Here is a 25,446-nt window from a genome sequence, read left to right as displayed (position 1 = left end):
ATAACTATGCATAATTTGTCCATAGTATGCTTAATGGTAATTCTCAAAGTTCCTAGAATCTGATTTTATCCAGATCAGTTTCAACGTATCAAAGAGTACTGAGTGAACTGTGATGGGTGTTTTGGGTACAAAGCTAAAACATTGTGTCTGTTCTTGATGAGCTCATAACCAACTAGGAGACCTTGGAGAATTAAGTAAGTAATTCTCATTTAGTGGGCTGGCAGAGGACATATACACGAGTTCTGGGGAAGCACGGAGGAGGAAGGTACCACTGTTGGCTGAGGCAGCAGAGTTTAAAAGGAGATGACACTTGACTTGGAGTTTAACAGGTGGGAAGAAATTTGCCAGATGAGGTGGGTTAGAGAAAGAGAGGAAGGGAATTCTACGCAGCAATTAAAACATGTGTCAAGATTCAGGTAAGTATGTGAAAGCATGGTGTATTGGGGCAGCCAAAAGTAGTTTTATGTGCTTTAGAGCCTGGGGATTGGAGTTTGGGGTGAGAGAAGAGAGGAGAAGAGGTGACAGACGGAGCCAGACACATGCTCAGGAAAGACTGTGAAATGCCTTATCTTTTATACTGAGAAAACAGAAGCTCTCAATCACATTTCTTATGTATATATTACTACAGTTAGAAGTTTCCCTAAATTTAAGAAGTAGGAATACAAAGAGAGAGAGAAAAGTAAATGAATTCATGAATGAATGAATGAATTGAATGTGTAAATAATGAAGACAGAGTTAGCAGTGGGTGTTGGAAGAACCAAGAGGGCAGTAATTTTTGAAGGATAGCATGCCCCGGAAATTGGGTGTTGGGCGTAGTGGAGTATGTGATAAGTGTGTGAGCAATGCAGGTCCTCCATTGTGACATGTGTGATGGTAGCATACTTGAATCCCGGTATATTTAGTTATAGTGCCAAGGAAAATTATTATTGCATCGACTGCTGACAGTGATATATGAGAGATGCAAATGACTGACCTCTCTTGCATAGGTCAAAGGAGTATGTGGCTTAGAGTCACATGGAAAGTACATGTACAGTGATAGGTGCAAGCAGGGGAGTTTGAATGGTGGAAAGTATAGTGTGTGTGCTCCTGTGATTGTGTGTCCTGTGGCCAAGGATGATAATTAGGCTTACAAGTGGCTAGAATGTTCATTTTATTTGTTAGTATAACAGGAATAAGAGATAAGTCATCAGCAACAAGCTATTTTATGACCAAGGGCAGCTCACTTGACTCCCCTGGACCTCTGTTTCTTTTCCTGTAAAATGAAGAAGTTGGATTTGATCATCTCTAAAATCTCTTCCAGCTGTGTATTCAATGCTTAAAATAATCTCCTTTAAAGTAGTAGGTAAATTTGGTGATGGAGGGTTGGTGTGTATGTGCATGCCTTAGCCAATCTCTATAGAGCTTGTTCTATGCCATTTAAAAAATGTATTGATGTAGCTTTTCCCCCTGCTTTTTAGATGGTTGAACACTCTAGGAATGCTGGCCAATCAAGGCATTGATGTTGTGATACGGCACTCATTTTTTGATCATGGATATAATCACCTCGTGGACCAGAATTTCAACCCATTACCAGTAAGTGTAAGAAAAGATTCCCAACTCCTTTTCCGTGTCAGTCAGTTCTTTTGATTGTGCCTTGTTCTACACTGGGAGAATTTTTCTCGTTCTTCTATTACCAGTTAATTTCATAAATTGGACAGAAGCATTCTTTTCTTTGTTTTCTTGACCCATTTCACAGTTTTTCGGCTTCACTACACATACACACACACACACACACACACACACACACACACACACCCCTACATATACACATATGCATGTATGCGTATACATATATATACATTTATATATTTATTTACTACTATTATTTTAACAAACCTTGTGCATTTAAGATTCCACATCTATTTGTGGCCTGTTTGAACTCTGCTTGAGAGTGAATTTTTCCAGATTGTTTTCTTTTAATGCTAATAGGAGATATTAGTTAACATCAGATAGAACATGTTGAAAGCAGATGGGAGAATGTTGGCCAAGATCAAATATAGTAGGAACCCATCTCTTGTGGAGTGGCTGAAGTATGCTTATAGTTACATGTTGATCCCCGTGTGACAACAAGGGGATTTGCCCAGAGCACCAACTTCTCTCAGCAAGCAAAGGAAGGCAAAGGCTAAAGAAGAATGGCAAAAGCAGAGATCTGGGTTTGTCCAGTGACTTTATTAACCAATCAAAGAAAGCCCACTTAGCCTAGAAAAGCTGTACTTATCAGAAGTATTGCATGGGTTATCCTTTTCACAGACTTCTCGGTCATGATAAAAGATCAGACTCCTCTCATTAACTCATAGGTTGTCAGAGCTGGGATTCCCTTCAAGATGATCCTGTTCCACCTCGTGTAACAGAGGGACTGATAGCCCGGGGTGGGGAAAAGGGGCGTGTGGGGCATCCCTCAAACTGTCCCAGTGCCCTGGTCCGGCACTCTTCCTATGGAATTACTGCTGCCCTAGGGTCCACAGTAGACAAGCCCAAATGGAACCACTGAGTGTTGCTGCCTCTGCCTGTTTCCACCCCCTATCCTGTCACCCAGCCTTGAGCCAGGAGGCCTCCAAGCCCAGAACAGAATAGCCTGGCGCTCAACAGCACCATTTCTATGTCTCAAAAGAATCCCTCTAGCTTAGAGTACTAAGTAATTATTGCATCACTGATTAAGTATACATGACTCTAATTAAATCACAAATATTAAAACTGACTGGCACACTTGCTTTTATTCACAGGGCCAGGAGACCTCTTTCAAGTGTGTGGGGGGCTGGCATATGGTGGACAGGGAGTTTTCAGTTTGGAACCATAGGGGTTTTTATTTGGTTGATTGTTTGTTTTGAGCTTATAAACTTGTGGAGATAAAACAAAATAATAATTAGAAAAGTATTTATGAAATGTAAGCATTAAATAAATATAATGTGACACAAAAATACTCATTGACCATCAGGCAGTAGGGAGGAGACTAATACTAGATAAATGAATAAATAACGGGGTGCTGTAACAGGGAGTCAGTGAGGGCTCCTTTAGAACTCACATACAAGGAAGTCTTCTGAGAAGGTGACATTTAAGCCAAGAGTGCAATGACAAGAAGGAGCCAGCCATGTGGATTTTGCAGAAGAGCTTTCACATGGGGAAGGGGCTAGCACAAAGCCTCCAAAGCAGGAATAGACCTGGCATGTTTGAGAAAACACAAGAACACCGGAGTGATGGGGACCTGACCAGGAAAGGGGAGACGGGCTGGATACAAGGCTGTCAGGGGTCAGATCGCATAGCGCTTCTTAAGCTAAAAGAGTTTAACTTTTATTGTATGTAGTATGAAAAGCCAGTAGAGGGTTTTATGCAGGGAAGTGACCTGATCTAACTTACATTTTTAAAAGGTCACCCCGGTATAATTAATGCATCAAATGTTAGTTATAATTGTTTTGATAATGTGGATAATACTTAATAATTTACAGACCACTTTCATATACAGTATCTCAATAATGCTCCGGACACTTTGTCCTCCCTTCCCTCTGTCCTCCCTTCTTTCCTTTTTTCCTTCTTTCCTTAATTCCTTCCCTCACTCATTCCAATCCCATTCACCCCTTTTCATCATGTCCTATGTGCTGATGGCTATTCCTGGCGATGGGCCACTGTGAGGACCCAAAAAGACAAGGACCCTGAGCTCTTGGAGCCTATAATCTAGTGACACACCTTGAGAAATGGGAAATAAATGGATGTATAAACCAGATAATTGTACTTTGTCATAATTGCTCTGAAGAGAGTCTGGTGAGATAAGTATGACCATTTACACTTATTTTGCTGAAGAGAAGCTAAGGTCCTATGAAGTTATTATGTGACTTATCCAAGGTCAGACAAGTAGTAAGAGCTGGAACTCTCAAGAGTTTTTCGGCTCTAAATCCTATTTTGTCCTCACTATGCCACACTATTTCTTGCAGTACTCTCTTTGATGTCTGTGGCCAATATTTGCCTTAGAATAAGTTCTGGAGATGGAAACGGGCATCTTAAGGAACCAGAGAGAAGAAAATCTCGGCTACAAAAAGCTGGTCTTTGGGTGACTAGACAGGCTTGATTTCCAGAGTTGGACAAACCTGGATTCCATAACAACTCTCTGTGTACCTTTGCTGGCAGTGTGTAGGTTAAAGATGCAAGTCCTCATGGCTATGTTCTCCCCAAATAAGAGTTGTTGCAGGTGACTTCCTTTGAAAGCGTGGCACAAGAGACCTCGGTTGATACGTGGTGGCAGCAGAGCTCACAGAAGTTCATAGGAAGCTAAAATAAGTCCCATTAATTTTGCACAAAGGCTCAAATGAGCTGGGCAGCTGTATTTCTGAAAACACCAAACTCTAATAAAGAAACTGTATGTAAAAGCACTTAAAAAGGTAGCAGGCTTTCTTTTTATCTTTCTTTGCACTAGTAAATTCTTCACCTTATAAGCAGAGAACTTGGCAGCTGGGAGAGTGTGTCCTAAATCTCCCCTGGAAAGAATTTACTACGCTGGACCAGGGAAATCCAATTGATCCAATTGGCTGGACCAATCTGACAGCCCTTGCCAGTAGGCCCCTGGAATGTGTAATGGAGACAGATCTGGGAATCGTATTGGTTGCCACTTCAGAGAGCTGTGCAGCTGATAACCAAACACTGCCAATAAAAACTTGTGGATTTTACATTGTGATTAAATCTTCAAGAGAGTTTGTTAAGAGCTTAGGGGATTAGTGAATTGTGTTTTGGTTGCCTCCCAGAAAAATCAGTATTTTCCATTCCAACTCCTTCAAACCTAGCTCAGTACCATTTCACGAAAGGTTCTTATTAGCAAATACTGTTTGTTTTTGTTATTGCTCTAGGATAAATTCAGAAAAAGTGAGGATCTTGGCCTAATGGCTCCTCACCCTAGATCCCATATTACCTCTCCACCCACCCAGTCAACTTTGATTTCAGTTTGTAGGATTCTGGCCCAGCTCTGACAAGTCCATTCCAATAGCACCATTCCAATCTAAGGTAAGAAAGAATATGAGGGTGGCCCTTTAAAAAAGAAACTTGTCTTCAGAAAAGATCATTTTCAGCTACATCCCATGTGCTTTACTGTTGTTCCTCTAGAAAAGTGCCAACACTCCTCCTATTGTGAGATTTTCCTTCTCCTGGGAAGAGGAGAACATTTAGTTCAGCAGTGCTTCATCACTCGACTCCCACCCGTTTCCCCTGACCCCCCTGCCATTGGGAAAGAGGGAACGGGTGAGTCTCCACAGCCAGTCAGCCAGTCATGGGCTCCCCTGGGAGTAAGCAATGTTTGTGCAGAAGAGATCTGCACATTCAGTGGACATAGTCCAGACCCCACCAGCCGTGGGCATTTCTCCTAAGAGAGGGTTTTGGAATTTAGCTTGCTGCTTTTTTTAAGAGCTTGATTTACAGAGCTTTCAGGGAAAGGAATGGTGAATTACTAGTCAACATCTTCTTAACTCCCACGCCAGCCAGCAAATATAATTCAATTCAAAAAACATTGACACTTCAAATGTGTCTGTCTCTGTGCTAGGTATTCTGGGGACATGCAGATAAATAAGATATAGTTTCTTTATCTAAAGAGCTAACAATCTGGTGTGTGTTTGTGTTTGGATGATTACAATTTAGTCCTCTATTAGAATAAAATAGAAAACTAGTTCACATTCGATTACTTTTTCTATGTTGGGCATAGTGGTGGGGATATTTATATTTGCTGTCACATTCTCTTTTGCCGACTGTCCCTGCTGAATAATAATAAACATTCAGTTCAGCCCAATGCACACTTATTGAACACCTGATGTGTACATTATTCTGGAATACAGTCAGTGGTCATGGGCTGGAGTACAACTCACTAGTCTATGATGGGATTGAACTATAGCAATGTGGTTGCTATACTTCCCATAGCAACGTGGTTCCCATAGCAACGTGCTCTGAGCCAAGCCACCACTGTTCAAATGTCATTTGGCTCTTGGAAAGAAATTCTGACTCTTTATGGTGGCTGCCTAGCTCCATTGGTTAGCCAATCACAGGGTTGAGATCCTAGGTGCTCCATCCTTGTTTCCCTTTGAAATGTTAGACAGTGCCCCTTATGTACTGCACAGCCGTGATATAGACACAGGATCAGCTTAAATCTGTCACTTTCCTGAGAAGAACGTCTAATTACAAACCCATGTCACATTGATGCTGGATTGATGTACAATTTCTTCTTGCAAGAAGAACACCACCTAATTAGGAGGCTTCATGGGAACAGCAGGAACCTGGGACTAGGACAAGATTTGTGGGTTCCAGTCCTAGTTCTGCCATTAATTAGATGTGTATCTTTGAGTTCCAGTTTTCTTATCACTTAAATTGGAATAAATTTCTCCTCTATCTACCTCCAAAATTTATTATTACAATCCTTGAGAAAATTAGGTATGACAGTAGGATTCTGATTTTGTATGTACACATACACATAGAAAATTACATGTAAATGTTAAAAGTGGTTTTGTTTGGGTGGTAGGATTACAGGTAGTTTTTATTTTCTTCTTTGTGGATTTTTTGTATGTAAAATTGCTATAATCAGCATTATTGCTTTTATAATCTGAAAAAAAATAACGGCTATTTTTTAAAAAATAGAGTGTTTTGAAAGAACTAAGTGCTTTAAATAGTTAAGCAAATATTATCCCAGCCTAATTCATTTATCATTCATAATTCATTTATTCATAAACACTTATTACACTCATGCTACATACCAGATACTGTGCTAGACACTGGAGACACTGTCTTGCCCTCAAGGAGGTTACAGTGTGGATGGGAGACAGATGAGTCAGCAGGGACTATGGCACAAGTGCCTCAACAGGACAGAAGAGGAACAGATGCCAGCCTGGGGGAGGCGGGCATGGGGCATCAAGGAAGGCTTTCTGGAAGAGACATTGCCTGAGCTGGATCTTGAAAAAGAAGGGCAAGTTAGCCATGGGAAGAAGAGTTTGGGGCCTGAGGGGGATCTTCCAAACCAAGGCAATAGCATGTGCAAAGGTACAAAGGCATTAATTTTCCAGAGAGTCATGGTGGATGGATTATGAAAAATTACTTAGGCAAGCTTTTCCCATTGCTATCTGGTGGCCACACCGGGTGTGTGAAAATTAAAGAATTTCAAAGCTGCAGATCTGGAAGTGGCGGGGCAAGGGAGGTCCAAAACCTAGCCAAACCAGCCTGTGACCAGTTTCTTGGTGTAGCTTCCTTTCTCTTTCTTTTCTTTCCCGTGGGAGCCATCAGGAAGATCAAAGAAGCAGAGTGTACCTGTTTAGGGGTAGCTGTGATGTGAAACCCAATCCTCTCATTAGAGGCCCTGACAAAGACTTCTCCATGCACAGCCTTCCTTTGTGGGAACCTGCAGCTGCTGAGAGACGGGCATCGGCTGCAGGATCAATCGCTGGGACTCAGGCTGGCTCCATGTCAGTGGCCGAAGTGCCTGGGCTGCATGCCCGATGGGCATGACTTGCTTCTTTCCTTCTCTGTGTCTCTAAACCCTGTGTCTCAGATCAGAGTCTGCGCCTGCACCATCTGACTAGGCAGGCAGCTCTCTTGCTTGTTATGCTTTCAATAGAAGCCCCTCTGATTTTTTACTACCAGGCTTCATTCTTTGCTTATTTATCAACCTGAGTGGTGTGTATGGGATGTCAGTGACACACTCTAGCAGTTGTAACAGCTCACTCTGATGGAAGCTGTCTGGGGAAGTAGAAAGAGCTCTGCACCTGAAATCAGAAGATGTAGCCCCAAAGTGCAGCACTGCAATGTTTGGGTTGCTTGAGTCTTCATTTCCTGCTTTATAAAATCGGGCTAACTGTGCTAGGGTTGGGAGTGGGGAGTATCTGAACGTCGTGCTTAAAAGTATTGGCTTTGGAATCAGACTGACCTGAGTTTCAAGCCCAGCTCCTACAATTTACTAGTCTGTATCCCTGGACAGATTACCAAACATCAATTTCCCTCATAAAATGGAGACAATAATAAGTGTCTGTCTCAGAGCATTGTTGAATGAGCCAATGCATATGTATCTTTTACCACATAGTAAGTACTCAGTAAATGTTAGCTGCTATTATTATTTATAAAGTCACTTTGTAAAATGTAAAATTTTGTAAGTCACAATAATAATTATCATTAATAACTTGAACATAACTGTGATGAGATAATATACATTTGAATATTTCTCGGATATTTGGAAATCAATTTAAGTAACGATAACTAAAGTATGAAAAGTAGATTTTTTTTGTAAAAATTAAATTACTAGAAAATTAGAAGAACACAAAAAGGAAATTTGTGATTCCAGCACTTGAGAGGAATTGACTGCAAATGGTTAAAGTTAAAGACAAACTAGAAATTACATTTTATTTTCCTCCAGAGAAGATGCTGCCAGCCCTTCTCAGAGAAGGCAATTAAGGAAGTAACCACGCTGCAATACTAGCTCTAACACCTTCATTTGGTATTTATAAATGGCCCAATAAGCCCTGGAAACCATGATATGTCACATCAAAGTACTAATGACAACACATGTGAATCACTGAGAAGCAACAATTGAAAATCTCACTTTGCCGTCAACCATTTATATTGTTCCCAGATTGCAATACTGAGGGATTTCAGCTACAGCAAATTGTGCAGGAACCTAAATAAATTAGGGAGAAGAAGCAATTACCGCCTCACTGAATTTGAGCTTAGGAGCACAGTGTCCCATCCTCGAAGCAACCTTCAGATGATGGAGGAGCAAGGCGAACTCTGAAAATGAGAAAAGGTGCACCTCACCTAATCTCATCAATTCACCTAAAACACTAGAAAATTATCTAAAAATAATCTAGGCCGGCCCGATGGCTTAGCGGTTAAGTGCGTGCGTTCCGCTACTGGTGGCCTGGGTTTGGATCCCGGGCGCGCACCGATGCACCGCTTCTCGGGCCATGCTGAGGCCACGTCCCACATACAGCAACTAGAAGGATGTGCAACTATGACATACAACTATCTACTGGGGCTTTGGGGAAAAAAAGGAGGAGGATTGGCAATAGATGTTAGCTCAGAGCCGGTCTACCTCAGCAAAAAGAGGAGGATCAGCATGGATGTTAGCTCAGGGCTGATCTCCCTCACACAAAAAAATAAATAAATAAAATAATCTGACAAGAAAGAGAGGAAGGGAGGGAGGGAGGGAGGAAGAAAAAAGAAAGAAGGGAGAGAAAAAATAGAATGCCCTTTGGTAGGTTGGAAATATCTTCTGCAAGTGCCACAATATGATACACTTAAGATTATTTCATCTTAAACATTATATTTGCGAACACTAAGGGCACAACGATGTCCGGTTGTAACATGTAGGAACCAACAAATAGGCCTCTGATAGAAGTGACCGTGAGAGCCAAAGATAATACATTGTTTTTTCTAACTCAGTTATGTTTTTATTGTTGTCTGTTTAAATAAAAGCAGAGGTCTTTTAAAGTAGAAATAGAACAAATACACATAAATTCTGTTTTTAGTTCTTATTTAAATGCACTACATTATTTATAAATTTTTTAAAATTTATCAGTCATTAGGTACCTTACTCACTTTCACCTATTATCAATCTCTGTTTATTTCATCTCTGAATTGGTGTTAAGCATTGAAAGGATTGAATGGAACATATCATTTTGACTCTTTCTAAACTTGACTTGAGCAGACCTGCCTTCTACTCCGGAAGTCACTGCCCTCATCTTGATGTCAAAATTCTTATAGCCTTTCTTCATTAGAGCAGTGATTCTCAAGCCTATGTACACTATAGTCACCAAGGGGGCTTTCAGCCAGCCCTGGTGGTCTAGTGGTTAAGATTCCCGCTCTCACCGCTGCGCCCCAGGTTAGCTTCCCAGCCAGGGAACCACACCACCTGTCTGTTGGTTGTCATATCGTGGAAGGTGAGAAGATGGTGCAAAATGACTGGGCAGAGTTCTGCTCTGAGTCAGAATCAGTTGGATAGCAGTAACAACAACAACAACAAAATTTCAGTAATAATTTTTTTTTAATGTCCTCATGCTAGGGTGTTGTGATGTATATTAAAGCAAAGCACTGTTTTAGTTGATCTGAGACATAAAAAATAAAGTCGGATTCCTTCTCTCCACGTTTACAATTTGTTTGGGGTGACGAAACATAGAACTTTGGAGAGAGAGCTAATAAATGACGTATGTTATGTCTGTCTTGTTCACTCAGTCTCTCCAGAGCCAAACCTCTGAGTAGAAGATCTTACTACTGGCTGGAGGGGAGGAGCTAGAAGAGAGAACTGGAGATGGCTTGTGCAACAAGATGTCATTAGTGGACACTTGTAATGTGTTAGCTACCCAAAGAATACATGATCCTGATAAAGCACTTTGTCCCCAGGGCACTGCCGTGCTGAGACAGCAGGAAGGAAGGAGTGCTTTAGGATAGAAGGAAGACCGGGAGTTTCCGATCTGATTCCAGGTTCTGCCACCATCTCATTCATCCTGGGGCACTGGCTGCTCTGGGTCCATCTCAAATGTGGGTATTGAACTCAACCATCTGAGGTCCTCTGCAGCTCTGATGTTTTCTGATTCATCTTCAAGATTTTCATACCAGTATCTTCAGACAGACCTCCCAGCTGAACTTACATTAATAAAACCTTTTAAAATAAAACTAAAAAGCACTATTTCACTTTTAAACCATTCAGGGAGTAATTTCTCTTTTCTCAAGGCTCTTGTAGCCCTGTTATAGCCGTTGTCACTTTCTTTGGTTATTCGAGTTGTTTGGATACATCTAATTTCCTCTCTCTGACTGTAAACTCCTTAAAAACAGAAGCCATTTCTCCTATCTTTATATCCCCCATAATGCTCTGCTCATAGCCTATCCTTACTGAATTCTAAAGATGCTCAGTGACTGGGATTCTGGGGGCTGCAGTGCACTGCTCAGTAATGGAAATATGGAAGGCAGGCTTTTGTCAGGTGTTGTGTACACACTGTGTACAGAGAGGCAGCATAGCTTAGTGCTTAAGAGATTAGATTCTGGAGTCAGACGGATCTGGATGTGAATCCCAGCTTCACTACTTGCTGTGTCACTTTTGGCAAATTCCTTCATCTTCCATCATCTGTATAATGGGGATGCTAATAATCTGTACCTCGCAGGGTTCTTGCGAGTGCTTAAGACAGTGCCTGACACTTAGTAAGCACATAATAATGTGACCATTATTGTCTATTCTAAATAAATGAACATTATTCCTTGGAATTGGATGAAATTCTAACATCTTTGGTAATACGGGAACACCTGGGAAACAGCCATCCTGACAGGCATGTACTACTTAAAAAGTGTTGGTAACAGAAAATACTTTAGTTACAATAATGTTAGTTGGCACATGTAGATTGTTTTATAATATTTAAAATCCTCCACATCTCATTTCATACTCCAAAAACCCATATAATAATAGTTTGCTTCTTTGGCTTCTTTGACTTTATTCTGTATGTTCCACCGTAAATTTACACAGCTCATTTCCATCCATTAATTCATCTGGCCATTCCAGCTTCCTGATAAGGCAGGTAGGATTGATATACCCATCCTGTTCATAAGGGAAGAAAACTGAGGCCCAGAGAGGTCCCACAACTTACTCAAGGGAACACAGCAAGGTAGAGCCGGGGGTTCTGAGTTCTGTGATTCTTCATTACTACTTCATCTTCTCCCTCTGGTTTGTTCTGCCATAGCTTTGTCAAGTCAAGAATTCAGGTTAACTATATCCTCTAGTACCCAAGGCAGGTGGAAATGGCAATGAAGAAGCAGAAAAGCTGGCTTAAAGGTAAAATAAAATGATCCAGGAGATAAAACGTGGAATTTAACAGTGGCTGACTCTTGTAGATTTACATTTTTACTGAATAATTAAAGAAAAAAGGAAGAAAGGAACAAATTTTCAATTTCATGCAGCAGTAGGTTAGTTTCACTGCTTATGCTGAATATATTAACAGAGCAATATAGAATGTTGACCTCTCTTATGGCAGTTATCATTTCGCCTCATTGTAATATATGTATATGTCTACCTCCCTGAAAGTGAAACCATTTTAAAACATTTCCACTCCTAGAAGCATGAGCAGTGCAAGAGCTGGGCCATCCCCTAATGTTTAGCCATCTGATGATGGACGGCAGATCCAGATCCAAAAGTCAATTAAATTGTTTGGGAGAGCCACACCAGGGCATTTTCCTTCTTGAGGAAGGTTCCAGGGTGGCTCTGAAATACAAAAGATCATTAATGACCCTTCATTAATCTTACCTCCTGGGAAGTACTGCAAACACTTATTGGAGGCTTTGCCATGAATGTGAACTGATCCAGACTCTTCCCCTTGGGGGCAAATGGAATAGGAAAGAAGGTGTTGGCAATGTCCAAGACAGCATACAAAGTGCCATCAGTCTGCAGTGGATTCAGTGCAGTTACAATGTCTGGAACAGCTGGGGCTGTAGGAGTAACAATTGAATTCAGTTGGAGAAAATCTACCATAAGTCTCTAGTTCCCATTCCTCTGGACATACAGGGCTGTAGTATTGAGATATTACATCTCTTACTATCCCTGGTGCCTTTTAGACCTTAATCAAGGCTGTGATTTTCCTTTCTCAACCTGGGACCACTCAAGGTGAAATAGGGAGGTGGGTTGGGGAATGATTTACATGTCCTACTACATGTGAATATTCCCACTACATGTAAACATCCCACTACATGTCCCACTACTTCTCTACATGTGACTCTTCTCGATCAGGACCTTGTGAGCATTCACAGCACAAGCATGTAAAACATCAACACCAGTATACATCCAGTAGGGAATGTGTATTGGAAGCCACAACAACAGGACATTGAATTGGTCCAAAGGGCCTCACCCACAAGGTCACTTCAGATTTATTTTCCCTACTGGGAACCTTGCCCAAACCTTACTAACTGAATGCAAGAGCCCTCCTCCCCAACAAAATGGGTAAAATAGTGTCTTGGGCACCTGAATCTACAGAGCCATAAGAATTTGAGTTCCTTCCTCCCCAACGTTTCCCAGCATACTTGAATGGATACATATGGCCTTTGTCCCCATGGAGACAGGGAGACCTCAGTGCTGCCTCTAGTCATCTTTCTCCTTTAAATAGCTAGAGTTGGGATGAAGGGAAGAATTGGGAGTGCTGAGGGAGAGAGCAGCACTATGCCAGTAAGCAAGGCTTTTCATTTACATTAATTTAGGTTTTTTAAAATAACAGTTTTATTGAGATAAAATTTACTCTTTAAAAGTGCAGTTGTTTTTAGTAGATTCACCGAGTTGTGCAACAATCATGACATCTATTTTAGAATATCACCCGAAAAGGAAACCCCATACCTATTGGCAGTTACTTCCCGTTCTCCTTTTCCCCCAGCCCCTGGCAACCACTAATCTACTTTCCATCTCTGTACATTCGCCTACTCTAGATATTTCATATAAATGGAATCATGCAACATGTGGCCTTTTGTAACTGGTTTCTTTCACTTAGCATAATCAAGCTTCATCCATATTGTAATATATATATCAATACTTCATTCTCTTCTATTGCTGAATAATAGTCTATCATGTGGATATACCAAATTTTATTTATCTATTCATCAGTTGATAGATATTAGAGCTGTTTCTACTTTTTGTCTATTACGAAAAATACTGCTATTAAACATTCATGGACAAGTTTTTACATGGTGTATGTTTTCGTTTCTCTTGGGTATATACCTTGGAGTACAATTGCTAGGTCATGTGTTTAAGTTTTTGAGGAATTGCCAAATTGTTGTCCAAAGTGACTTCACTATTTTATATTCCCACCAGCAATGTATGAGAGTTCCAATTTCTTCACATCTTCATCAACACTTGTTATTGGCTGTCTTCCGATTATAGTCATCCTAGTGGGTGTGAAGTGGTATCTCATTATGGTTTTAATTTGCATTTCCTGGATGACTAATGATGTTGAGTATCTTTTCATGTGCGTATTGACTATTTGTGAATTTTCTTTGGAGAAATGTTTATTCAAATTCTTTGCCATTTTTTAAGGGAGGTATTTGTCTTTTTATTGTTGAGTTGTAAAAGTTCTTTATAATACAAATCCCTTATCACATATGTGATTTGCAAACATATTCTCCAACTCTATGTGTTGACTTTTCATTCTCTTGATGGTATCTTTTAAGCACAAAAGTTTTTAATTTTGATAAAATCCAATTTATCTATTTTTCCTTTTGTCCTTTGTGCTTTTGATGTTACAAAAACACAAAGTTACAGAGATTACACCTATATTTTCCTCTAAGAGTTTTATGGTTAGCTCTTACATGTAGATCTCTGATCCATTTGAGTTAATTTTTGCATATGGTGTGAGGTAGGGACCCAATTTCATTCTTTTTCAAGTGGATACAGTTGTTCCAACACCATCTGTTGGAAAGACTATTCTTTTCCCATTAAATTGTCTTGGCACTCTTGTTGAAAATCAGTTGACTGTAAATGTAAGGGTCTATTTCTGGACTCTCAATTCTATTCCATTGATCTATATGTCTATCTTTATGCCAGTACCATACTGTCTTGATTACTGTAGCTTTGTAGTAAATTTTGAAATTGGGAATTTTGAGTCCCAAAAAGAAAATGTCCTTTTTTTTTTAAGATTGTTTTATGTACTACTTTCAGTTTTAAGTGGTGTGGCAGCTGCTCATAGCTCAACCAAATGAACTTTCAATGTTTTAAGTCCACCCAAAGCCCCTTATTAGGTGGCAAGGTTGTCATTACTGACACCATCTGTTTCAGTTTTAGGAACCCCTAGGCTCAGTAACCACAGCCACATTGACTTTAGCTTGGGGTCACAGGGCTTGCTGCCCCATTGTCATGATAATATCCTTTCTCTTACCCATCGGGGAGCATGAACAGCAGTCAAATTACTATTTTGGTGGCTTGTTTCAATCTTACCTCTTACTACTCAGCCTCTAAATATTAACTCAACTTTTGTTCATTAACAGGCAGGGCATTGGGGGACACTTACTCCCCAACCTCACTCACTGTTTAGGTGAGAGCATTCACTACTAGATCCTTGAAAATCTTCTTATATCCCTGAACCTGGCCTGCAAAGCCCTTGTCCTTCCTCTTCCAGAAAGTCGTGTCACTGTCAGTACCCCATCCTCATCACCATAGCTGTCAAGAACTGTGAAGGACATGAGATTTTACCCTACTTGCAAGCTAATATGTTAGCCTTTGCTGCTTCATAGCTGTAGGCAGAAGACACAAGACTCCTAGGTCAGAGACAAAAGGCTTTACGTACTCATGCATAGCAAGCGGCATGAGCGTTAGCATATTTGCATTGGTTTCTCTGGCTGCCAAGTCCCAGGAGCAATACACTGGGCCCAAATGTATGCTACACATGCACTGGGTTTGAGCTGCAGCTGAGGAATTCAGGACTAAGGGCCTGGCACTTTTTTGAGCAAGCAGCAAATATTATAGCAAGCAGCAAACAAGCCAGTCTTCCTCCCCCAAGGAGTAAGCAATTATATGGTAGTCACACTGTGGTCACTTTAACCTACTTAGCTACCTGTGTGGTTAACTACATAAACTGCTCTTTATCAGAAGATGGATAAGCCTTGTAGTCTGGCACACTCACCAAGAACATGCAGGAATAATCAGGGCTGGTGGCTGCCTGCCTCTCCCAACAATCCACCCCTCAGCCCTACGTGTTCTTGGCTGAACTCAAAGTTACACCTGAGTGTGCCACTCTGTCAGCCATTCTGATTAATCTGACTGACAGAGGCTGGCACCAGATTTCTTCCATTTATCTCATATAGTACAATGTTTAATTTTATGTGTCAAGTTGGCTAGGCCATGGTACCCGGATATTTAGTCAATCATTATTCTAGATATTTCAGTGAAGGTATTTTTTAGATGGGGTTAACATTTAAATCAGTAGACTTTGAGTAAAGCAGATTATCCAACATAATGTGGATGGGCTTCATCCAATAAGTTGAAGGCTTTAATAGAAACAAAACTGATCTCCCCTGAGCAAGAAGGAATTCTGCTAACAGACTGCCTTAAGACTCTAATTGCAACATAACCCTTCCCTGGGTCTTCAGCCTGCAGGCCTACCATACAGATTTTGGACTTGCCAGCTTCCACAATCATGTGAGCCAATTACTTAAAATCAATCTCTTGATAGATAGATAGATAGATAGATAGATAGATAGATAGATAGATAGATATAGAAATATACACATGTACACATCCTATTGGTTATTGGTCCTGTTTCTCTAAAGAACACTAACTAATACATACAGCGTTTAATTAAAGTTACTATCAGCAGGACCTTTTTAAAATACTGACCATATTGTATTACAATTCAGCTGTTCATCTCTCTTTCTGCTCCTCTCGCATAAGGAGAAGAAACATTTGAGCTGAAAGAGACTGTGAAACCTTGGGTGCAGAGACCATATTTTTGTAATCTCTGTCTTCCTCAAACATTGTAGGCACTCAATAAAGGTTTGTTGAATGAAAGAGGGACTGAGTATGTGAGCAAATGATTGGAATTCTTCAGTCGCCCAAAGTTGCCCTCCCTAACATCTCCATCCAGCGAGAAAGCCTATCTTTCAAGGTCCATCTCACAGATCAAGTCTTTCTCAGAGTGTTTCTTGAATTCTCCTAAGTGAGTGTTTTCTCTCCTGCGTCTAATCCCCATTAACATTTTATCTGTATCCCTTTATACATTTAGTAGGTATCATATTATCTATAAATATTTATAGTCTTTTGCAAACGTGTCGTATTTGCCTTCCTAGAATATAAGTTCCTTGAGAGTAGAAACTTGGTATACTGATCCTTATATCTCCTCTACCACTCAGTTCACAGTCTGCACCTAATAGGCACTCAAAAATTGTCTGCTCGGCATCCCACGTACAGCAACTGGAAGGATGTGCAACTGTGACATACAACTGTCTAGTGGGGCTTTGGGGAGAAAAAGGGGAAAAAGAGGAGGATTGGCAATAGATGTTAGATCAAAGCTGGTCTTCCTCAGCAAAAAGAGGATTGGCATGGATGTTAGCTCAGGGCTGATCTTCCTCACAAAAAAAAAAAAAATTGTCTGCTGAATTGGGCTGTCTCAAACCAGAGTAGGGGAATCACTGGTGCAAACGTGCTAATTACCCACGGCTGGTTTTAAAGGTGTTTCTGATTATTAGTTAGCAATTCAGATTCCCTTTAGGAAACATGGCCTTTTTGTTAATGATCACTTTAACTACCACACATCTCTGTAATGACTACTTGCCCTTAAAATGAGCCAATAACTAGATGTTTATAGAGAGCAATCATGTGAAAGACCTGTGAATAGAGTATACAAAATGTTCAGAGACCCAATAGCATGGGTGTTGAATTGTTCTAGAAATCCTAGTTCATACACCTCATTATCATCTTCATCTTCTGAGCTACCATGAAATAGCCTGCTGTATGCCAGAAACTAGGTCATTTCATATGTTTTTTAATCCTTAAAGCGGGTGGAAATATCTTTAATCTACTGTTGAAGAAATGGAGGCCCAGAGAGTTTAGGTAATTTACCCAGAGATCACTCACAGTCTACTTAAACTTCATATCTTGCTTATCTCTAAGCTCTTTGGAGTCCATCTCAGCAGTATGTCTCAAGGCCAAACCATCTCCTGTCATTACTTTAGTCTCTCTGTCATCATTTGGCACCTCTTTAGGTCTCGTCTGGATCATCACAGTGGCCTCCTCATGGTCTCCCTGCCTATAGTTTCTCCTACTTCCAATATATCTTCCACAGTATCACTCAGAGACATAGTCATGTCATTCTCCTTCAAAACCTTTGTTGGATCCCTATTGCCTACAAAATGTCCTCAACTCCTAAGCATGGCATTCAAGGCTTTCCCTAATCTAGACTTGCCCTGCCTTTCTAGTCCTATTTCAAATCAGTCACTCCCAGATTGTGTCTTCCATTGGAATTACCTACTCATTATTATCCCCAACATACTCAGTACTTTGCTTCAAAGCCCATCCTCATTGCCACCTTCTCTAATGTCCCCAATAGGAATCTCTCACTCTGGTTCTCTCGTGGCACTTCGATTATATGTTACACTTGGTTCTCACTATACCATGCTGTCTCACTATACCATGCCATCTATCGTTGTTACAAATATACAGGTCCGTCTCCCCTTTTAGACAAGGAGCACATTGAAGGCAAGGAATATCACGACTTATTGTGCCTAGCACATAATAGGTTCATAAGGAAAGATTATTAAATTGACTCAGATTAAATTGAAATGAGCTTGAATTTTGGGTGAATAAGCCATTAGAAGCCATACCCCACTCGAGGAATAGTTACAGTTGCTGCCTAAAGTGACACTGATTATAAATTCTTTAATCATTCTCTATACTGTCAGACACCAACCATTCAGGCAATTGTATATCAACTACAATATGGGCAGAATATATATATACATATATTTTGAATATGTATGGCATTTCGTATATATCAGGACTGCCTGTCTAAGTGTTTTGCCAGCTCTGAAAAGCACCTGGATGCAGTGGTTCCATACCAACTCAAATAAGACTTAAAAGGGAATTTGAAGGGTGAGAGAGAGGTAGCTTGCCAAATGAAATGTCTTAGAAACACCAATTTAATGACTTACATATAAGGTAATCATAAACATGTGGATTAAATTTCCCAAGAAAAGGCATGTTTTGGCTCTCTGTGGACCACAAATAATTGAAAAATGATTGGAGATATTTCCTGAGCCCAAAGATAAAGAAGGAGCAGGTCTATACTTCTTTAACTACAAATATTAGTGTAATAGATAAATTATCCGGGGAGTATGGGGAAGTTAGAAATGTGGACAGGAAATAAGAAAATGAGATTCAGCCTGAAAGTATGCTCCAGGTACATCTGGGGCAAAATAATCAGAAACAGAGAGATTTTGTTTGAGGGAGAACCCAATAAAGTTATGGGTTACTAAACATTCAGGATGATTTCTAATTGGCATGGCCCATGTGATAGAAGGCAGGTCATTCTTATTCCTGAGAATGCAAGAGGAAAGGCCCTGGACTATGGAATATAAAATGGACTTATTGCCTGCAGAATGTAAACAAAGCTTTTGTTTTTGGTTATGTCAGGATTTACCTGGTAGAAGAAATGTTTGGCTAAAATTGGACTACCTTTTTTAGATAACTCACAGAAATAAATGACCAAAATCAAGACTGTAGTCTTTGAGCATAGAGTCCAGAGACAAGATGGAGTCTGAGGTGCAAAGCAAGAGAAACTGAAGCTCAACTTCAAACCTTTCCTTTGCTAGGAAAGCATGCAATCTTTGTTTGAAGCCATAAACGCATTACGGGCCATTCACAGGAGACCTTCCTAGAAGTGTTTTATCCTTCGTTGTCATTTGAAAACACTTTTTGAAAAGATCAGACATCCAAATAGACCAAACTAAAGTACAGTCACTATAGGCAAGTTCTGACCTTGGAAACTGGGCCACATTTTGCACTGTTATACAAGTGTATTGCAGTGAAGACCAAATGTTCTAATGCCAAGGAAATGCAAAGAGGTTTTCTCCAAGTCTGGAAAAGAGAGTTGAAGAAAACAATCTATTGCTTTCTAGGAAGCAGGATATCTTGATCTTATAAAAATCTCCAGATGCCCAATGAAGTGTGAGAAAAATAATAATGATCAATGGCAATAACAATCTTTTACATTTGTACCATGCTTTGCCATTTACACGGTGTTCCATATAAATTGTCCCATAATCTCAGTAACTACCAGGCAATATTACTATCTCATTTTTACAGATGAAGAAACTGAAGCAAAGAAATGAAAAATAATTTGCTAGCTAGTGGCAGTGTCAGGGACTCAAGTCTGGTTCTTCTGACCCCTAATTTAGTATTCTTCCTGTATCTAAATAACTTCATAGCTTATTGGTATAACTCTATAGGGAAGAAGATTACTACAGCTTGTTGAAACTCTCTTTGAATGAAGTTGGCATATAATTCTGGGTGTATCTAATCCTGGGGTGTAGATTTCAATTAATTACATGTTTGTGTGCTGGGGAAAAGCCGATGTGACGTGCCTATCAGCAGATGGCACATTGTGACTCCACCTTAGACATATAACTCTATTCTCAGCCACTATTGTGACTGCTCAATCCTGAACAGAAAGGAGAACTCCAAAGTGAAAGAATAAGAGTGGTTTTTAAATACTATAATATTTAAATGATATGACCCGTAGAAGCATAACCACAGATTTCCATTTGCAGGATGGTTACTTCTTCCTTCTTAATGGGTAATGGAGAGAATGGAAATTTATCTTTTTTGATTAGGAGAAAGGGGAACAGGCTTTAGCGGCTGGTGTTGGAACATGCAGACACCTCTGCCTAATTCTCTTATTTTTCTATTCTTGCTTTGTTGAGAAGTAGTGACCAGGGGACTTGGACCCAACAGCTGACCTTCTAATTCAGCTCGTCTTTTTATTTAACTCTATTAGCTTAATGGACACAAGGCAGGGAAAATTGTGAACACCTGGATAGTTAAGTCACAGCTGCCAGAAGGCCTTTCCTGACAGGCTGACTAAATTCTGCAGTAATTCCATGAGGGGTTTGAGTCAAAAGATGAGGATTCAAATGGAATAAAAAGAACCATTCCAGTCAAGGCTAAGGATAAAAATGAGGTCTTATCAAGCAGTGGTGTGCAACAGTGTGGAATGAGTGTGAAGAGACTATAGACAATTTGCAAATGCGTCTGGGAGAGGAGTCTAGTTGGTGAAGGGACTGTGAATCATATGACATGAGTGTGGGTTGAAAGTCCTGGGAATGTAGGTGAAAGAAGGGCAAACTCACAGGTGATGTGGAGGTTGTCTTCCGACTTGCGAGAGGCTGTCATGTACAAGAAAGTTTATATTTCTTCTATAAGGCATAGATTTCTTGTAAGGCACAGAACTGCCCTGCTGGGTAGAAACTAAAACGAGGAGGATTTCAACTCCTGCTAAAAGTGATGCGACAGGATTTGAAGCCCAAGTGTGACCGCAGAGCACTTCATCTTAACCACTATGTTATTTTAAAGGGGGAAGGCTTGAATTTATACTCTACAACTCAGATATTTAAGAAAACAGACTTTATTTCACTAACTGATCACTCCTGAGCCCCTAACCCTGCTTGAGAGGAACAAAACAACAACAAAAATCAACTTCCCAGTTAAAGGCACATCAATCTTTTCTTCCTGGTAATTTCACAGACTTTTCAGAGTTTTGATCCCTTACTCCTTCGTCTTTTCTTCCTCCTAGATGCCATCTGGGTACAAAGGGATGCTGACATCATGTGCTGGTAATGGGGAGGGGCTGCATGGTTCATGTGCTGTCACGTGGGATACTCACTCAATCATCCTCCCTGGTTACTTGACACTCTACCCTGGTATTCACTGAGGTGTAGTGGATGCTGCCAGGTCTTTTTGGCTTCATGCTGGCACCTGCTATTGAGCATGGGCATTACTATTGCTCCATACTAAGCTCCCCTCACTCTGGGACTTCCTTGTACTGTCACCAAGATTCTTCCAGAACACCAGTCCCCTCAGCAGTTCTCTGTGGCCTCACAGAGCACATGGGAACTTACAGATCTCCTGCCAAATGAAGGCCATGGCAGACGGGAAACACTGACTGAGGCCCTTGTTTTGCAGAATCACACCAACCCAGCGTTTCTGTGCCACTGTAGCTGCCCTATGTGAAGTCTGCCCGCGGAGTTCCATAAGAAAAGTGGAACCCATGTATGGTCTTCTTTCGGTTTCTCCTTCTTCCTGGCCTGAAAACAGGAGGATGAACACTGAGCCTCTTTTATGTGATCCAAGCAACTTCCTAAGCCTCGCCTCATTCCCTCCAAACTTTCCCTATATCATATCCTCAATGCTTTCTATGGTAAGGCCTCCAGTGAAACTGTATGTTCAGACCTTTAAGCTTTGCTATGTTAAGAAAAGCTGTAAGAATTTAGGGGCGGGGAGGAGAGTACTTAACAAAATCTGTTTTCCAAGACATTGCCTCACTAAGTTTTTTCAGGCTAATTTGAAACTCAAAGCTAAGCACTGACCCATCTTTTCTAAGTGGTTTCTGACCTTCTAAAGAAGGTTGAATGTCCTTGATTCAGTACATAAAAAGCTGAAGGGCAACAAGATTTACAGAGAATGAAAGCTAAAATTGGTTACAGAGAATGAAAATGAAATTGGTTATTTTATGTATTCTTTTGTTTCAGTGAAATATTTTGTAATAAAAAAATTTAAATACATTGGTTTAAGATTGTAAAATATCATTCTCATTATACTTTACTGCCTTCTGTAGTAAAGAAAATCAAGCAGAGCACGATAGCATAAGCCTGTATTCAAAAATGCCAGGCAAGAGAAGATTCTGAAGGAGTGTTCTAACCTGGGAAAGCAGGGCAGAAGTTTTTAATAGGGCTTTAGCAGGAGAGTTAGCTGAAGTTCAGCTAGTTTCAGGAATAGTTGGATCAAGACAGTTCTCAGAAGAGAGAGGAATTGTACTTGTGAGTTCGCTGCCATTGTTGGGGCAATTTGAATTTTATTAAGAGTAGAGACGAACAGCTGTGAGAGACAAGGACATGCTAGAGCTGTAGTGGAAAATTCTCTGGCCTTAAGTGTCTCTTAATTTACAACATGGAAAAGTATACCAGTTGGTCTGTTCAGCATGTAAAAGGCTGTTTTCTGAGCAACTGTTCTAATGATGCGGCTATAACCCACCTTGAGTAGTCTGTCTTTTGATAACTAAATTTGCAAATTTTTTCCAAATAATGATACGGTTCAAAAAGCTTTGAACACAGTAGGCTTTCAATCAATGTCTGCTTTGCTGGGCTGAGAAGAGGCCCTGACTTTGAAGAACTCACCAAACAACAAGTGGCACAGACATAAAAACAAATTATGCTATCAGAATAAAAATATGTTCAGAGTGTTGTGAAATATCACGGAAGAAAGTAGTATTTTTGCAGAGGGAATGACATTTGATTTATACCTTAAAGGATGGTGATGATAATGATGATAAAGTTAATAGAATTAATATAAGATACTGTTCATTTAGACCTATCATGTGCTAGCCACACTATGTCTATGTTATCTCAAATCCTCAAAATATCCCCCTGTGTTCATGCATTTGGGCTGCTATAACAAAAATACCATAGATTGGTTAGCTTATAAACAGCAGAAATTAATTTTTGACAGTTCTGGAGGATGGGAAGTTCAAGATCAAGGTACCAACAGATTCAGTGTCTGGTGCGGGCCTGCTTCCTGGTTCATAGGTGACTGTCTTTTCTCTGTGTCCTCATATTGAGGAAGGGATGAGGGATCTCTCTGGGGTCTCTTTTGTAAGGGCACTGATCCCATTCATGAGGGGGACACCCTCAGGACTGAATCACCTCCTAAAGGCCCCATCTCCAGATACCATTACCTTTGGGGATTAGGATTTCAACACATTAATTTTGAGGGGGGACACAAACATTCAGTTAAAGCACCCACTTTTATTTACTTAAGAAAAAATAAAAAATGAAGCTCACAGAGTTTAAGTGACCTTTCCAAAGCCAGATTTATAAATGGCAAAACTTAGATTCGAGCCCAGAACAATCTGGCTCCAAAGTCCACCACCGTTCTCCTGCAGCAGTGTTTCCCAAAATGTGAACAGGCACCAGTGATGATCAGGGAAAGGAATCTAGGTGTGCTGTAAATGAGATTAGAAGAAACATAGTATATCATTATGTAACATTGAACCCATAGTGGAGGATTATTCTCATTTCATTGTTCTGTGAAAGTCTAAGAGGAAGTTTCAATGTCCTTACACCTCTTTAATCTTGCCAATCTCTCATTTCACAGTCTCAGGCTCAAAGCATTTGGTAGCTTTCTAGCTAGAATTTAATACTGCATTTTTGGGGCCGGCCCCATGGCTTAGCGGTTAAGTGTGTGCGCTCCGCTACTGGTGGCCCGGGTTTGGATCCCGGGAGCGCACCGACACAGCACTTGTCCGGCCATGCTGAGGTGGCATCCCACATACAGCAACTAGAAGGATGTACAACTATGACATACAACTATCTACTGGGGCTTTGGGGAGAAAAAAGGGGGAAAAAAGAGGAGGATTAGCAATAGATGTTAGCTCAGGGCCTGTCTTCCTCAGCAAAAAGAGGAGGCTTCGCATGGATGTTAGCTCAGGGCTGATCTTCCTTACACACACACACAAAAAAGATAATACTGCATTCTTTCCTGATACTTATTTTTATGGTTACTTTCTAATTATTAACATGATGCTTTTTAAAAATTTACATAATTTGATATGAAGTTTCCAATTTATACTTATTTAAGTTTAAAAGTATTTTTTGAAACATTGGGAAAACACCAGTGGAGATGGATGATGAATATGTGCTAGTGGCCTGTGTGAGTGACATTTGGGCCACTAAGGCACTGTACCTTACTGAATAGGATTTCACTAGATAAACAGGGATGATGGGAAATAGCTGCTGGTGGTAAAGGGAAAAGAGCGCTCCAAGGAGAGGAAATGACTCATAAAATGAGAAGCATATCAAAATATGATGTATTTGGAAACAGTGAACAGGCTGGGGAGCTAAGATAGGCATGGTGGATATTGAGGCATGAAACTGGCAATGTTATTATTACACATGAATCCTTACCTCACAATTTCATAAAATAGAGATACAACTGATATTAAATAGCATTCTTGGTTTTTGTTGTCTATTGTGAACTCTCGTTTCCTTTTTTGTAAAAGGGTACCATAACCTTGATTAAAAATTAGAAAAGCTTTATATAAGTATAAGTATAAGTAGGTAAAAGACAAAGATGAAGGGAATCAGAGTATGCCACCCCAAAATATGCCACTTTGGCATATGAATTATTTTGGGCTAAAGGCAATTAAGAAGCAGCAAGTACAGAAAGAACTATCTGCCTCCCCTGACTGGTCTAAAAGAAGGACATAAATTTCCTTTTGTGAAGGTCTTTCTCCTCCCCTCTCCCATACTAGGAAGAGGAAGAACAGTGATTATCACTGGAAATAGAAAGTCAGCGCTGAGATGGGTCTGCACAAACAAATTTTACTAAAATAACCCTTATCTTCTATTAGATATGCTAGTTTCCCTATATATTTCCCTTCCCACAGTTACTACTCCTAGAAGCCCAATATCCTTTTCCTTAGTCTTGCCACTTCCCCACAAATCTGTCACCCTTTGTTAAAATGGTATACAACCTCTGAGTCTAACTGCTTCTTTGGGTCTTCACTTCTTTGTCTGTGAAGACCTCCATGCATGTAAGAATTAAAATAGTAACATCCTATAAAATTTGTGTGCCTTTTGTCCTGTTAATCTGTCTGTTGTCAGTCTAATTCACAGGCCCCAGATGCAGAATCTAAGAGAGTAGAGGAAAAGTTTTCTTCTCCCATACATAGGCCTTCTAAG

The 25,446-nt window shown here is 40.3% G+C and overlaps 1 protein-coding gene across 2 annotated transcripts in view; it reads left to right on the top strand.

The window, feature by feature from the left end:
* HPSE2 (heparanase 2 (inactive)) overlaps positions 1 to 25,446 on the top strand; it is a 698,714-nt gene that overhangs the window by 562,768 nt on the left and 110,500 nt on the right. For both annotated transcript variants that reach the window (XM_058543725.1, XM_058543726.1), the window contains one exon: positions 1,458 to 1,572. In XM_058543725.1, the coding sequence (XP_058399708.1) occupies positions 1,458 to 1,572 (115 nt within the window). The remainder of the gene's footprint in view (positions 1 to 1,457; positions 1,573 to 25,446) is intronic.

This window comes from Diceros bicornis, chromosome 6, assembly GCF_020826845.1.
Source record: "Diceros bicornis minor isolate mBicDic1 chromosome 6, mDicBic1.mat.cur, whole genome shotgun sequence".
In the NCBI taxonomy this organism is placed as follows: domain Eukaryota; kingdom Metazoa; phylum Chordata; class Mammalia; order Perissodactyla; family Rhinocerotidae; genus Diceros; species Diceros bicornis.
The sequence above is the reverse complement of the archived record's forward strand: the minus strand, read 5'-3'. Positions and strand labels throughout refer to the sequence as shown.